Source organism: Sphaerodactylus townsendi, linkage group LG02, assembly GCF_021028975.2.
Source record: "Sphaerodactylus townsendi isolate TG3544 linkage group LG02, MPM_Stown_v2.3, whole genome shotgun sequence".
NCBI lineage: Eukaryota > Metazoa > Chordata > Lepidosauria > Squamata > Sphaerodactylidae > Sphaerodactylus > Sphaerodactylus townsendi.
The window spans coordinates 128,491,514-128,507,927 of NC_059426.1; the positions used below are offsets into that span (position 1 = coordinate 128,491,514).

The 16,414-nt window shown below is 38.4% G+C and overlaps 1 protein-coding gene across 1 annotated transcript in view; it reads right to left on the reverse strand.

Annotated features, from left to right (window-relative positions):
- Window positions 1-16,414, reverse strand: part of RYR3 (ryanodine receptor 3) — a 372,359-nt gene that overhangs the window by 178,379 nt on the left and 177,566 nt on the right. The window contains exons 40-45 of the mRNA XM_048484286.1: window positions 10,787-11,060; window positions 9,558-9,672; window positions 5,958-6,087; window positions 4,563-4,666; window positions 2,117-2,252; window positions 466-646 (exon numbers count right to left, since the gene is read on the reverse strand). Coding sequence (XP_048340243.1) covers window positions 466-646; window positions 2,117-2,252; window positions 4,563-4,666; window positions 5,958-6,087; window positions 9,558-9,672; window positions 10,787-11,060 — 940 coding nt within the window. The remainder of the gene's footprint in view (window positions 1-465; window positions 647-2,116; window positions 2,253-4,562; window positions 4,667-5,957; window positions 6,088-9,557; window positions 9,673-10,786; window positions 11,061-16,414) is intronic.

Consider the following 16,414-nt stretch of genomic DNA (forward strand, 5'->3'; position numbering starts at 1 on the left):
TGTATAAATTGAAATGAAATATATTTAAATTCCTATATACATACAGTGTTTCAGTTTCTGCTTAGTGATTTATGATCATAGTGGACAAAAAACAGCCTGATGCATGATACCAGTTTATACTCATTACTGTTAATAAATATCAATTAGGGCCTAATAGCCTTATGGACAAATTAGTTTGGCACTACTAACAATGACCAATTTGTATCCACAGCATTGTGCAATTACACAAAGACATTAATTCACTATTTTAAAAGTAATATCTTACAGTCAGTTAATCTAAAAAATATTATTTGATTTTGTCTGATTACTTTGACTATTTTTAGTTGAGTTTTAGATCTCAGAATTCCAGAAACAAAACTATTTTATTACATTATGATACTGTATCATAATTGACTGTACACTGATAATCATCAGTAATTTAAACATCTTCCAAAATAATGGAAGATGCTGCTTACTTTCACTTACAGTTCCCTTTTATATCCCTGTGAGGGAAGATCAAGAGCTGGGTTCTCAGAGATCTTAATTGCTCCTTGCATAGCAGCCAACAAACCATTTCCTCCTTCTCCTCTAAGAGCTGGGCCAAAACATTCTGGGCGCCGAATAAGCAGTTTGACAACAACAGTGGCGTTCTCCTCAACACTTTCACCTACAGGTTAAAAAAAACTCAACTGAGCAAAAACTGAGCAGTACAACTGTACAATATTCTGGATACCACAATCAGGGATCCTTCCTGAGTTCCCCTCTCCCAACTAGTCCCTTCAAACCCTTAAAATTTACTGGGGAATTTCATGGACTAATAATTACTCAAAGGTGGTGGGAGGGGAATGAAGAAAGCAAAATCATATAATCCCTCTCTTCTGCAAGCACTAGTTCCAATATTTAAGAGACAGAGGGGTCATGCCTTTCAGGCGCCTACAAAAGTATATTCTGGCAGCTGGGGACAGTGCTGCTCCTGCGCCACCACGCCACCTCCAGAGGACTTCCAGGTAGCATGGCCTGAAAACCCTCCATAGGGCAAAATGGATTTGCTCAACTTGAGGCCTGCACTAGGACATTCCTGGCTTGAAACACCCCCAGGAACACCCCTAGTCTGCTCTCAGATGTGGCATCAGCCAGATTTAGACTGGTGTAGCTCTACGGGGTGCAGGCTCTTCTGGGTCAGGTGCTGCAGAACTCTGGGTTGCTTGTCTGCTTCCCTGTTTGCCCTTCCTGCCAGTGAAGCATCATCCCAGCTACCACAACACTCTCTTCTCCCCTACCTCACCATGGATTGCACTGATAGGTTGCACAACATAAGGAATCAACTTTCCCAGGGAGGGAAATGCAAAAAGATACTTCTTATTAGTAGTTTAATTTTGCCCCTCTTTTTATTTTTAACTGGCCTTCCCATTGTACATGTTAGGATACCATAGTGTTTTATCTGAGAGGTTGAATTGTTTATATATGTAATTTTAAATTTGCGTACCCTGTTGTAAGCCACCCTGGTCCCAACTTCACTGAGAAAAAGTAGTGTCAAAACTGAAATAAATAAATAAATAAATAAATAAATAAATAAATAAATAAATAAATAAATAAATAAATAAATAAATAAATAAATAAATAAATGCCATCTCTTCTGCTGATGAATCACAAGATCCAACCCAGCACTGGGTGAATTTAACCCAACATTATATCATTATATGCATGCATCTATGTGTGTGTGTGCATGCACAAGTGCATGCATGTGTGTGTATATATATGTATATGTATGCGTATTTAAAAATGAGTGTTTCTACACATAATTAATTAGGCAGCTTCATCTTTTTATATATCTGATAGATATTTTCTTCTGTTATAAATGTTGATTCTCTTCAAAGCACAAAAGCTTCATTCCCAAAAAATGAAAGTATTCTCTATTTTTTCCTTGACCTGCAAATTTATCACAAATGCTTAAGCTTATAGTACAAATGTAATGGCTAGAAATGTATTGTTACAAATAGCTAGAGTTGCAATATTTGAAGCTTAACCCCATGATTTGCTGCAGTAGGCAGCATTTCATGATATGTTCTTAGCTAATATTCTATTTCTTTATATTGTTTCCCCCAAATATATAACTAAACCAATAATTTATACTTACCATTAACAAAAACAGCAAATCTTAAAAATGATAGATAACGCTCCCCCTCTATTGGATTCCAACCAATGTCAGGATATCCTGCTGCCAAGAGCATTGGGCAGCTCTGAAGTCCACAACCTGCCAAGTAGGTTACAACCTAAAAAATATAAACCCAAACACAATTAGCATTACATTGTGGGTGCCAAGAAATCAATCCTTAACTACAAACAAAAAAGGCAGATTTATTTATGTATTAAAACATTTTTACCTTGCTTTTCATGGTTTAAATACATGGAAAAGTTCAAGACTCAAGGAGAAGAAGGGGAGGTATTGTCATGCCCGCAGAGAATCTCTCACTACTTTTTATAAGTCTCAGTTGTTCCTTTAGTTACAATGGGTATTCCTTTTGTATAGTGTTCTAAGTTTAGTTAGACCCTGTACCTTTAAGAACCCCCCTAGTGGCAGTCTTTCTTTCATTACCCAGAAGTCCCCTGTTTATTCAATTTAGTCTAAGGTGCCAGCAGAGTTGGAAGGCTGCAATATCTTTCATGTCTAAGGTGTATAAGGAGTATAAAAGTTTAAAGTGTATAGTAGGTGTATAATGAGCATTAAGTTTAAGGTGTTACAGAAACAGTGATGTGATGTTACCTCCAGGGGCAGTAATGACCAAGTACCTGCACAGGGGACCATATTTATCTTATTGTCAATTAAAACTTTCCCTTCAGTTACTAGGCATTTTAAAGTTAGCGAATGTATAGGCTTTGGGTTCACTGCTGTGATGGAAGCTTTGAGGTGCATAAGATGATTATGGAGATCACTGAGGCAGAATTAGTATATAAACAGCAAAAAAGATATATTTATTTACAATTTGGTTTCAAGGAACAGACCAGTAACACAGGTCTTCTGGTAGTAAGAGGAGAAACCTTACTGAGGCACATAAATATAAATTGATTACGGCTTCAGAAGTAGTTAGAATTTTCTTTAATGTTCCCAACTGCAAACGGGCCACAAATGTATTACTGAGTAGCTACTAGGTTGGATCCTGTCACACACACAAGATTCCACCCTCACGACCCTGCCCTTTTTCAAGGCACATCTACCAAGCAAGCGCTCTCTTCTCTACCAGAGATAGAGTCAGATCACTCTGCCACATTACCAGGCACAGCTACCCTTCACAGACCTGAGCTTTCAAAGCTCTCCCCCTAAGGCAGAATTCAACTCCTTGTCCTGCGCTACTTTTCAACATTCTACCCCCTTTCTCAAAGATGATTGGATGCTAAAGCGGCACTCCTGTAGGCTCAGCTGAGTAGCTGTTTTTCCCTTCAGGGATAGAACAACCTCCTGTCTATCACAGGGACCCTTTAAACAGAAGTTCGTATCCCAAATGTGTATTGCCAGACTGATCAAAGCAATCAGCTCTGATAGCATTGTCAAGCTGATAAGAACAAAGACACAATCATCTAGGCACAAACTTTATTTTTTCTACCTAAACATGATCCATACTGTAATAATGGATGACACTGATCATCTGCTTGGTGGTAGTGCCTGTTGAAAAGGCATGGGGGGAGGGAGATGTTTAAAATTATGAGACAAATTTGGGTGAAGTCCCAGATTTTCAGAAAAATCTGAAGTTAAAATATCTGAGGTTAAACACACACAACAACAACATTGGGGAGTTAAACCCCACCCTCAATCATGGAAGCAACATTTGTAACTTACAGACAATGTACCAAGATCTTACAAAACTACATGGTGAAATCTTGATGGCCATCTTTTGTATTGTTCTTCAGCCAGCTTCCATGCTTTGCTTGGTGTGTGCATGGGGATGAAAGTGCTACAATTAACACAGCAGGAGGGCTGCAAGGCCAACTTTCTTCTGATATGTTAGCATAGTGAAAATATATTTTTCACTCCTTCAGACATATATAGAACATTTAAAACCACCAAACAGCTTGAAAAATCAGGGGGAACTGTTACTATTTGTCAAACCCTGAATCAGTGATCCAAATCAGACTCTGTAACTTGATGATCCCACCTAACCTGCCTCTCGCACTGCCAAGCTGAGTTATTCCCCATTGCTACTTCAAAAATATATTCTAACTGTTAAGCTAGGTAACATCATGGAGAGTTAGCGTGGTGTAGTGTTAAAAGCAGTGGACTCTAATCTGGAGAACTGGTTTGATTGCTGACTCCTCCATATGAGTGGTAGACACAAGATGTGTTCCCCCACCCCTACACATGAATCCCACTGGATGACATTGGGCTAGTCACAGCCCTTTGGACTCTCTCTAAGTTCCACCAACCTCTGTTCTGAGGAGAGGAAATGAAAGGAGTTTGTAAGCCACCTTGAGACTCCTTACAGGAGTGAAAGATGGGGTAAAAGTCCAAACTCTTTCTCTTCTTCAATATCAGATTGGGGAAAACAAAAAGCAAACAAGCAGAGGAAAAGTAATCAGAAAATAATTACCTTTTCTAGGTCTGGCTCCTCCAATGCAAGTGCGAGCTCATTATTGTCCATTACAGAGGCAGCTGCTACATCTAGTGGAGTAGAACCCCTCATAGAAGGAGAGGCTGGAGGATGAAAAAGTGAAAACTCACAAAGACTATAGTAAAATGATTACATTGCAGTTCATTACTTTATACAGCAGAGGGCAACAATTACATTGAACTCTGCGAAAAAACTCAGCTATATTCCAGCCTTTTATAGTTTTAGTTCAACATCTTTGCCTATTCTCATTACTGAAGAGGGACCCAAAACCTTTATTTCTCTCATTTATTGTCCCTTATTATAATTTGTTTATATTTGTCATAGAGCTTGGTCAATCTATAATGATCATATTCATATACACAATGTGTGTTGCTTAAAACACTAAAAGTATGGCACTGCTAGTTGAGAATTGTGCACGCACATTAAAATGCTTTACTTCCTTGTAATGGAAATAGGCCCAGTTAACATATTTGTATTTAATCTAAAGACACTGACAGTAGGAACTACTGCTTGTATATTTTGGATTTTAAATTCAAACTTTTTTCTCCAATATTTATGTCTAAGCTGTATGAGGGTACACTGGAAACAAAACATCTTCCTGTGATAGATTATCATACTCTCTGAAATACACATGCATTTTACCCTAGCTGATAAAATTAAAAATACTGTAGTAGACAGACAGAAAAAAGTGCTTTCTATTTTCTGCGTTCCCTGAATGTCCATTATAAACTCATTTTTGTCAATTAATTCCTCTGTATTGACACCCAAGGGATCAGATTCCAAATCTCCAGAACTGGGACAATGTTAAAATATGCTGGGTTGACTAAAGTCAGGAAAAAAGGCCTGACATGACGCTGATAGAGAGAATATTAGTAGCATACTATTGTACTAATGTAGCATTAAAACTACACTACAACTACTTTTTTGGGTAGCAGAAGTCCATTGAGCCCAATGGAGTTTTGCTTCGCATTTCGCCTCCCTGCCCACTGAAAAGCCCCCTGGAGGTAGCAGGGCAGCACCACAGGGGTGCCAGTCCTGGCTGCTGAGGGCTCTGGATTACACTGCCCAGATACCATTCTGCTATTTTAGGCATATTTTATCACATTTTTTGCTGCTTTTAATTTGTTGCAATTTTAAAATTAGATTGGATAGGTTCTATTGCTGGTGGACTGCACCTGTACTTTATCATGGTTAGTCAACTTAAGCAAGCCTCTGGAGAAGCAGCATACATAAATCAAAACAATGTAATAAATCTTGTTATTGATCTTGTTATTAATAACAAGAATATCTAATATCAAAACAAAACCATACAACAATGCAAACTCAGAAAGGTCAAATTACATAACTCTTAGGTGCAAAAATTGTACAGCATACCAAGTCCCACACTGCTGTTTTCAAGTAAATAGCTTAGATGCTCAAACATGGCTTTTTGGTTTTGGCGACTGATGCGGCAGAAATAGCAGAGGAACCGACAACAACTTGCCACCATTTTTGGAAAAGCAATCTATGGGAAGAAAAACATTAACAATTAATAAGTATGAATTTATTCTCAAGTTCCTCATGAATTAATATTCATTTAGTAAAATTTATACCTGGCCCACTGATTAAATGCTGCCCACAAAATAACTGTTTGTTGCCAGAATAGTCAACGTTATCTTTTGTTAAATTTGTGCTCTTGCCTCTTATTGAATTTTTACAAGTGGTTAGACTGGTAGAGTTCTCTTCCTACCTCTCAGGATATTTTTTCAGTACATCAAAAATTAAGCTTTGGCTGATAATGATTTTCAAAACAGGATTACATCCAGATTCCTGTATCTTCAACTGCAAACATTATATAACATCTTGGCTATTTATTATTTGGCCACATTTTATGATTCTTGTAGACATATGTTTGTTACTTGTTCAGTCTTTGGTGCAAGTAAATCATTGTGTTTTTAAAATATATTACAGTATATTTTAGTTTTGGTTTGTATTTCACACTATGATTCCTCATTTTTTTCCTAATGTATATTGAGGCCATGGAAATGGGAGCAATTCCACTGAAAACCTCACTTGAGATGAAATGATGGGTGCTTTTTAATAACTTTAGATTCGAGGCAGTTCAAGACTGCTTAGTCCTCTAACAAAACTGTTAAATCCAGCAACTGCAAAAAAAAAAAAAAAAAAAGACTCCCAGAACAACATAACTTTGCATAATCACCAAAACCTTAGTAGGAAAAAAAAAACAGCTTTACAAACTACATTTCACAAGTTATTCCACACAACTGAGGCTCTGACAGAAAAAGCCAAAGTTCTTGTGGATGCTGAGCCAAAGGGATATTTAAGTTAATTGCTCCAAGAAACTGCAAATCTCAGAAAGTTTCTACATACTGGTATGTTAAATGTCAGTTTAACTGATCAATTCCAGTTAGGGACCATAGTATAATTCAGATAATGCAAAGTTCAGATGACAGCCTGGGCAGTCTATGATAGCTTCTGAATAATGAACTCTGATCAAAATGGTGCACTTTCACAAAACTAGGTTAAAGTGAAACAGAATTCTATTGTACTATTATTCATGGAATCTATATATTAAAAAAATAATTATTCAATTTGTGTACTGTAATAAAGGAACCACTGTTTAATTTATGAAAGAGGTATGAGTTCCTATCCCTAAAAGAGTTCCATTAGTGACATACAGGTTTAAGAGGATGCTACCAAAGGTGTTCTGAATGGAACCAGCTGCATTGGTATAAATAGTTACCTGCTCTATTTCAGCAGGAAACTATATCTTGGATCTATTTCATGTTAAATTCCTCTTTTTTTTGTCCCTGAAGTGCTATAAGGAAAGCACGTGTAGAACTCTGATGAACTTCTATGACCTAGCAGCCAGAAAACATCTAGACTGCCAGTTTTGCACGCACGGTTATTGTGCTTAAAAAAACTTAAACATTCCTAGAATTGAGTCCAGTAGCATCTTAGAGATAAACAAGATTTTCAGGATATAAACTTTCCAGAATCAATGCTCGTTTCGACACATACCAAAAATCGAGTCTCAAAAATTTACATCCTGAAAATCTTGGCGGTCTTTAAAGTGCTACTAAACTTGAATCTAGCTATTCTACTGTGGCTGTCCTCTGAAACTATCTTAAGTATTTCTACATTCTCACACTTCTGCTACATATAAAGAAAGGAAAACCAGAAATTTTCTGTCTAAGTAAAGGCATTAAAATGCTATGTCTCAGCCACCTGCATCACAGAGGGCCTGTCTGGGTCAATACTCAAAACCATTAGTGATGTTCTCCTGTCATCTGAAAATATTCGTTATGCGAAATTTGTCAGCCTAAGTAAAAACCCATAACCATTCAAGTGTCAAATGACAGAGTGCCACAAAAAACTTCCATCTTCCTAAAATATCAGCTGCATAAGTAGTATTAGAATTCTGAGGATTGAACACTACCAAATAACATGTCTTTGAAATATCTCCTGCTGGCACCATCCAATTATTTTATGAAGATTTTTTTAACTGCTTTAACACCATCACATCCAAGCATCTTCCAGAAGTGTATTAAAAGAGTTGAACTATGTCTGCTATGTTTTGTGTCATCATGTTCTCAATTTAAAAAAAGAATGATTTTTAATCACAATCTTAATTTTTTTAATTAATTCCATGGAGGTAATCACGTTTATTAATTCCATGGAGGCACCAAAATCTACAGAGAATGTTGTGGCACAAAGTAATGTCAGAAGGATCTTGTTCTAATTTGCACTTTGCAGATAATACACCTTTGTCTTCGATTGCTACTTTTGATTGCTACACTTTCTGAATTCACTGTGTAAAATGTCCTCATGTTCCAGTGTCATCTGCCAACTGGAGGTAACATTTAATATATCTTACATATATATTATGGCTCTGCCCCATAGGAATGCTATGATACATTTATTCATCTTTAACATGAAACATGATTCTTTTTTCTTTTGTTTATAGCCACACATACCTATCCTTTTTATCCCACTTTTCCTTCAAGAAATTTAGGGCAAAGGAGATGGCTACCCTTCCATCTTTCTTCCCCACAACAACTCTGCAAAGTAGGTTAGGCTGAGCGTGACTGGCCTAAGGTTACAGAATGAGCTTCATGGTAGTGGGGCCTTTGAGCCTGGTTCTCCCAGGTCCTAGGTCACTTACAAATAGACTTTCTAGTGCAGTTTGTCTGCTGAAGTGCAGCATTTTTGACACCTTTCAAACGAGTCTAATCTAATCCATTTGTTTCCTGTATGTTGGCCTTTTTTTTCTGTGGTTTTCTAAACCGCTTTTGATCTGATGCTTTTCTTTGATGTGACATATCTATTGGCTGGCTGCCCAGACTGTTCCTTTACATGGCATGGCCTCTGTGAACATGAACACTCTTTGCAGAAGTCTTCTCTGAACAACGAACTAGATGTGAGAAGCTGCTGCTTTACCTCTGTAGGTGACTTTGGAACTTTTACGGTGCATTCCTATTGAGACATGACTCCTCCTTTCCCTCTTGCTTTTAAATACAGTCTGAAATCTCCATTTCCATATCTCAGAGGCAGAAACGAGAAAACCTGAGGAAAGGTAGCTGTGTAAAAATGGCTCTAGTCCAACACTCTAGCCCCTATACTACAGTGGCTTCTATATTTCTCTGTATCTGCATTTATACTTTTAAGGATTTGTGACCAAGTTTATAATGCATGTCAGCAATACACACAGTTCAAAAACTCCCAATAGTGGGCTATTTTACTAACAACAACTACTGACAAATTATATAGAACTGGTTTGGCTGAATTTCCACCTTTTTCTTTACAATCTCTTAAGCCCATCTCTAACGCCAGAAATCTTGTTTATGCACAAACACGCACATCAATGACAACTCTTACATGCATAAGTGAAATGCATTTTTATTGCCATATAATTTCTTCTAGCTCCAGATGGCATGCATTGCAAAATGGTAACAAACACATGGACAAAATTACCTGAGATTTGTCTCCTCCAAGAACATTTACCATTACTTCCATAACTGTCTCATGCATACCCAGGACTCTCATTAAATTAGGATGCTGGTAAAATACTTTGTTGTTCATTATATCTCTACATGAAATAAGAAGAAACGACTCCCATAAACATTGTTATTTTATTCTGTCAGCAATGTAGATTGTTGAGTTGTTTTCCTTTCATAATCCAAGACACATTTCAAATACAAGAACATTTATATTCTAATGATAAGATCGTAGCACCTATTACCAGGTGTATATTATGCATTTCCTCTCTCCTCCTTACAACTGTATTGGCATATAGAGTCTGATTTAGCAGCAAGCAAGGGTGGGTGGGGGGTGGGGGAAGAAAGAATGACAGAAACAATTGAAAAGGTGCCACTTTTCAAAAATGTGCTCCAGGGGAGCAGTAACTCCCCTTGCTTCCCCATTAGCTATGCTATTGCTATCCATAGCTAAAAGAGAAAACACATACATTGCATATAGGAAATTCCAGGTTCAATCTCATTTGACTCCACTGCCAATCAGAGCAGACAGCTCTGTGGTCTATGGAATCAGAAGCATGGCTAGAACTTACCCAAGCCACTGTTTGCAATCTGGGAGGAGAGGTGAGGTGAGGCAGGAATGAGGCTGGCTACGATAAATTGCCATCAGGACAGAGCAAGGAAGGGCAGGCTGGTGCTCACTCAGCCAGTCACATCAGACTAGGGATAGATGAGCAGGGGGTGGGGTTGCTAAGCTCATAGGGTTTTAAAAAGACCACGTGGCTGGCCTACACCTCCAGGGGGCAAGGGGACCAGACTGGTGTTTGAATGGCTCTCGGTTACTTGCCATCCTGTGGTTTCTCCCCATCAGGCAGGCTGGGAGAAGTGGTCCACTGGGTCCAGCTTCATGCTGCTGCACCTTTGTTCTTTTGTTTGATTTTAATAATTAAGCTATGGCCAAATAATTTTTCTCCCAAAAAATTGTGCCTATTTCTTTTCTACGCCTTACCACCTACCCCTCCTTGCACCTGTAAGAAGGGGGATCAGTATGGCTGCTATGCAGCAAATGTAACTATCAAAACAATGTATGTGCTATCATTGCAGAACCAGGTTTTATACCAACCTTATGCCTCCTCTACAGCCAAGGCTCAAGACACAAAAGGTCTCCATATTCAGTAGATTCTTAATGTTTAAAAGCTAAATGGAAATGATGTTTATATTTCATACCCTAGGCCATTAATCATAAGCAATTCCTCTTCTTTTCCCATCCTGACACTGAGAAGGGAGCGAATTTGCCCCAGTGCTGCTAATAAATTGATTGTATCCTGCACAGAGGCAGCACTTATAGTGTAGGATTTCCTCAGAGCTTGCAGTAGTTCACCGATGCTGTCATATTGCCTTCGAAGGAGGTTAAACATAATGCAAACTAATTCTGGATCTTGGATCTGATCTTCTTGAGCCCAGCAAACCATAGTTTGAGATATCAACTCCTTCAAAGTAGCTGCAATGAAAAATTAGAAGGGAGAACAAAAGAAAATACAAACCACCTTCTTCATCAAATAAGACATTTCAAAGGATTATTTAATTCAGTAACTAAGAAATACAATTAGCAATGGTCCATTCCACACAGCACAAAGAAGACATCTGTGGGGTGTCTTAAAAAGAGGTGACTGATTCTTTTCACTCCACACATCCAAAATAAGACATCCAGGGGATGACTTAAAAAGAGGGAACTGCTGGTTTTGTTCTGGATATCAGAGGGGAATGACCGTTTTGCTTTCTGGTCAGTTTCATCCTCAGCTTGTGCCTGACATACAGAAAAACTAAGACAGTCCGTTGACAGCAGGTCTAGCCATTGCTTCTCAATAAGAGGTAAAACAGTCCAAGATTCTCTTATATGTTACTGCCCAGCTACAAAGATAGTTCCTCAATTTTTTTAAAAAAGAAAATTATACATTGTTGGAATTGGCAGGACCAGCTGAGTACAACTATGTACTTTTTTGGCTGAAAATGCACCCAGGATCAGAACTTGCAGAGCAAATGTCCTGGGGCAACTTTCACCAAATGGAGGCAGGGAGAATCCCAGGAGCACACAAAATATTGGGAAAGTGAAATGGGCGGGTGGGAAAAATAAGAGCCTCCAGAGTTCTGCATTGTGCACAGCCAGGCAAGAGATGTTGAAGCAGCGGTTACTCGGAGTAGACCACCTTGTAGGATGCAATGTAGAAAAGAACTGACAGACACACAGTCATCAGTGCAGTTCTATTTATTGCTATCAACTAACAAAGTACTTCGCCAGACCACAGGTGTTTTCAGGCACACCTCTCTCTGTTGTCTGTGCTAACTATATACATGTCTGGTACCAATCAGTTACTCTTGCCTTATCAGGTTTGCACACGGCACACTCTGTGCACTCAGCACCAATACTGAACACGGCACTGTCATTTAGATTTTGACCATCTAAACATTTACACATGTTCTAACATTGCAGGCATTTAAAAGGAAAAAAGGTGCACTTTGAAGTGTTTTTTTTAAAAGATGCCTTGAGCTTAAATAAGACATCCTGAGGACATCTTGGCAAAAAAGCTGTGTGGAATTCCTTCCCGCCTTTTTAAAAATCCCACTTTTTAAAAACCCACTTTGCCCAATGGGAGGAACGCCTCTGGGTTGGAAGCACCCCTGTGACGTATCATACTGCACTAACTCTCAATTGGCTTTCTTTGCCTTTCTTCTAAAGTCAGAAGTCTATTCAGATGAATGTAAGAAAAACACAGATAAATTTGAATTCCTAGTTATCAAAGCTATATTTCCTGCAATGTCTCTCTTGAGTAGTCAAAATAAACTATATATCAAGAGGTCGTCTTTTAAAGGTAATTTTTAAGTATGATATTTACAAATAGCAAAAGATTTTCAGTCAGCATGAATACTGAATGATGAAAGATTTTGTGAAGTGATACTCATTTATAACATTCCATCGTTTGCCAAGGAATTTAAACAGAACAAAACACAAATCCATCATTTACATTTTGGCAGTGTATGTTCCTGATGCTTTTAGTCATCAGAACATCTTTGTATTATCTCTGCCACCTTATTTTTATACAATGTAGTAAATGTAGAAAAGATTGTCATAGAAATATTATAAAGGGTCTGCACACATGGCTGTTAGCTGTGCTATCCTGCTAGCTGAAGTAATAGCCACTGGGGAACATACCTTTAGGCAGTGGTGGGATTCAGCACCACTTCGGCAGAACTGATTGTTAAAAGGGTGCTTGTAAACAATCAGTTGTTAAATTATTTGAATCCCACCACTGCCTTTAGGTATGAAACTGTAGTGAGCTGAGCCTCACAAAAACCTTATAGTGGAATAAATGTTATTAATCTTCAAGCTTTCACTGCACTCTCATTTTATTTTGAATCTTCTTGCTCTACTTCTTAAATCTGCTGTTCATTTTCCCTGATTCTAGCCTCTTTGCTCCTCAAACGTATCTCTTCCCTTCTTCCTCTCTGAGTGCCATTCAGAAAGAAACCTCAACCTTGCCACCACCAAGATTCCCCCTCTCTGGGGATACTGCACAAACACAAAACACTATGTCTGACTTTGCACTAGCCCAAGGGAGAAACATATAGAATTAATGGAATGGAACATTTAGAATTAATTGTTACTCACATGCTACACTTCATTGTTACTCACTTGCCAGGCCACTCCTATTCAGATGCCCTCACCTATTGACCTTTACTCACAGGTATATATACTCCACTTGCTTTCCAACAATTAGATCCTCTGAAGATGCCAGCCACAGATGCAGGCGAAACGTCAGGAAAGAATGCTGCTAGAACATGGCCATACAGCCCAGAAACCACACAGCACCCCATTTATGGAATGATTTCCACTAGAAATAATCGGATCTATTTGCTGTTGCTTATTTCCTAATTGGTGATGTAGTTTTTATATATTAGGTTAATTATTGGTCTGCAGTCCTCCCAAACTTAGTGTTTTACTTTGCTTTTTCAATTGACCTGTGTTTTCCAGCTTTTCATTCCACCATTTTTATATGTTTAATAAATACTAAAACTTGAGTACTGTCTCCCTCACTGTCTACTACCACAAATCACTTCCCAAGTGATCCTCTGAAGATGCCAGACACAGATGCAGGAGAAATGTCAGGAGAAACACTAGAACACGGCAATACAGCCCGGAAACCACACAATACCACACTTCCCAAATTATTGACCAAGTCTGAGTCCATTCAAACAGACCAAAGGACCCTTATTTTGGGGATCTGGAGGTGTATTTGTGAAGGAACATTCACATGAACACCCAGATTTCAAAGTAACATATCAGTTTCAAAGAACCACTGGAAATGCCAGGGAACGGGCTGCCAAATACCACACTTCTCTGTGGAAAGTGGAACAAAAAGAAAAAATGGAACTATAAAGCTGTTGCATTGGTTTATACAAGGACAGATGGTTCTTCATACATGTTGGTCTCAGTCTCTGAAGGACAGTGAAGGTAAAATGCACCTTAAACTGACACACTGTCTCTAATGCAGGGCACTTTCGCAAATGCAGAAAAATGCACTTTCAATCCACTTTCAATGCATTTTGCAGCTGCATTTTACTATGTGAAAAAGCAAAATCCACTTGCACACAATTGTGAAAGTGGATTGAAAGTGCATTATTCTGCATGTGCAAAAGTGCCCTCTGTCTTCCTTAAGTGAGTGTAACGTAGCAGAAACAGTTGTTTTAGTCAACATATGGGCTGCCATTCTGAACCATTTTCCACACAAATTGTATTGTAATAAAAAGTATTATAATCATCTAGCTTCTAACATTGTATTGTAATAATTTAACTTCTAGTTTACAACAGTGTGGATCAGCATGACTCAATCAGCTGATTTTAGAAGGGAAGCTAATTACCAGTACAGATGTAATTGAGAATAGGCAACTATACTAACCTGGCTATCTATTACCAGAGAGATTCCAATGTACTCCTAAGCTCTACACACAGCTTGTTAGAATCAGAGCTACTCCATCCAAGGTTGATAGTTCATTTCCTTTCACAATATCAGTCATCTCTGTTTCATCTAGATTCAGCTTCTACTTATTTCTTTTTAGACCTTCTACTACAACACCCAGGCACCAACCTAGTACTGACACTCCCACAGGATTAATTAATGAAACATACAGCTAAGTGTCACCAACACAACAACAATGACACCCAGTCCAAATTTCTGGATGATATTCATCAATCAGCGTGACATCGATGTTAAACAGCAGAGGAAAAAGGATTGAATCTTGAACATCTCACATGTCAACTTCCAAGAAAATGACCCAGAGTGCATTCAATTTCAGGGAACTGCCGCAGTGGCAGCAGAAAATTCAGAGAAAAATATAATTGCTGAACATCTAGAAAGAGATTCTCAATCATTTCTGTTTCTAATTTTTATTTTCATTCATTACTAATTTCATTAAGCATCGTAAAGAATGCATGCCATATAAACTACCACTAAGTGACTGATGACTGCCCATAGCAGTAAGGACTCAAGAGAAAAAACTAGTGACTGTACTCAGCATTGTTCATACCAGTGGTGATTAGATTACCAACATTTAATGAAAATGTACTGTACATGCAAATCTAATTAATATTTTATTATGCCTGGAAAAATCCTTACTCCATGTTTCTAGGCACATTTCAAAGTATTGCTTCCTATCTTAAAGGTCCTGAAATGTATTTGGTGATATAGCACACAAAGTTCTAAGTAAAAAAAATGAATGAAATTATATCCACAGCATCATCAAGAACTAAAAGCAGAATGCCAAGTTCTAGAGTGATAATTGTGTGTCTGAGATCCCGACATTCTTTCCTCTCATATCACAGCAAGAAGCACTCAACTATCTAAATATGAACCACAGTACCAGGAAGGCAGGCCAGCCTATCCATCAACTGGACAGCAAGAGTTGTCACCTTAGCAACCAGATATACTGTGAAGCCCCAGACCTAACGGTCACTAACCAAAGCCAAAGGAAGTGAATTTGAAGGTGCACCTATCCACCAGAATAGATAAAGGGATGGGATTTGTGTAGTTTGTGAAGGATCATTTCAGTCCTTGTGAGGTAAGATCTAGATGGGCTCCCCTGCCAGCTCCTCAGACTAAGACTGTGTGAAGGAGCAGGAGGGTGTGGAACAGGTGGACATGAATGAGAAATTCACCACCCTTCCTGAGCTGAGGAGACAAAGAAATTGACTACAAGGGACAGCAAGGGTAGGGCCAGTCAGTGAATGTGCCCCAACCCAGCTCACCATGACACAGCACAACACACACACACACACACACACACACACACACACACACACACACACACACACACACACACACACACACACAAGGTATTGGGGTGGATCAAACTGTCCTGCTGTCTACAATTAGAATGTAGATTTATCAGTAAGAGTAAAATATCCTGTGCATTGACAGATGACAGCAGGAGCATATGTTAATTAGGATGGGTTTTGCCAACTCTCTGATCCAAGTTCTGATCCAAGGGGCCAAAGGAATCCAGCACATGTAACACTGTGAAGTTAGAGGAATCATCTGCATAGGTTGTCATGTCAACATTAATGTCTAATGTATGTTTGGAGATCTACATCTCACCCCCACAGGGAATAAAGACCCTAGGGGTCTAAGGAAAGAAGCACTTAACTATCTAAATTTGTAGGTCTATGGAAATAGTTTAATTTGTCCTCTGGAATATGTATGTCAGAAGGATGTTAGACTGTAACTATCCAGCTTCTTATATATATGCCATTAAAGGTTATTATTATTATTATTATTATTATTATTATTATTATTATTATTA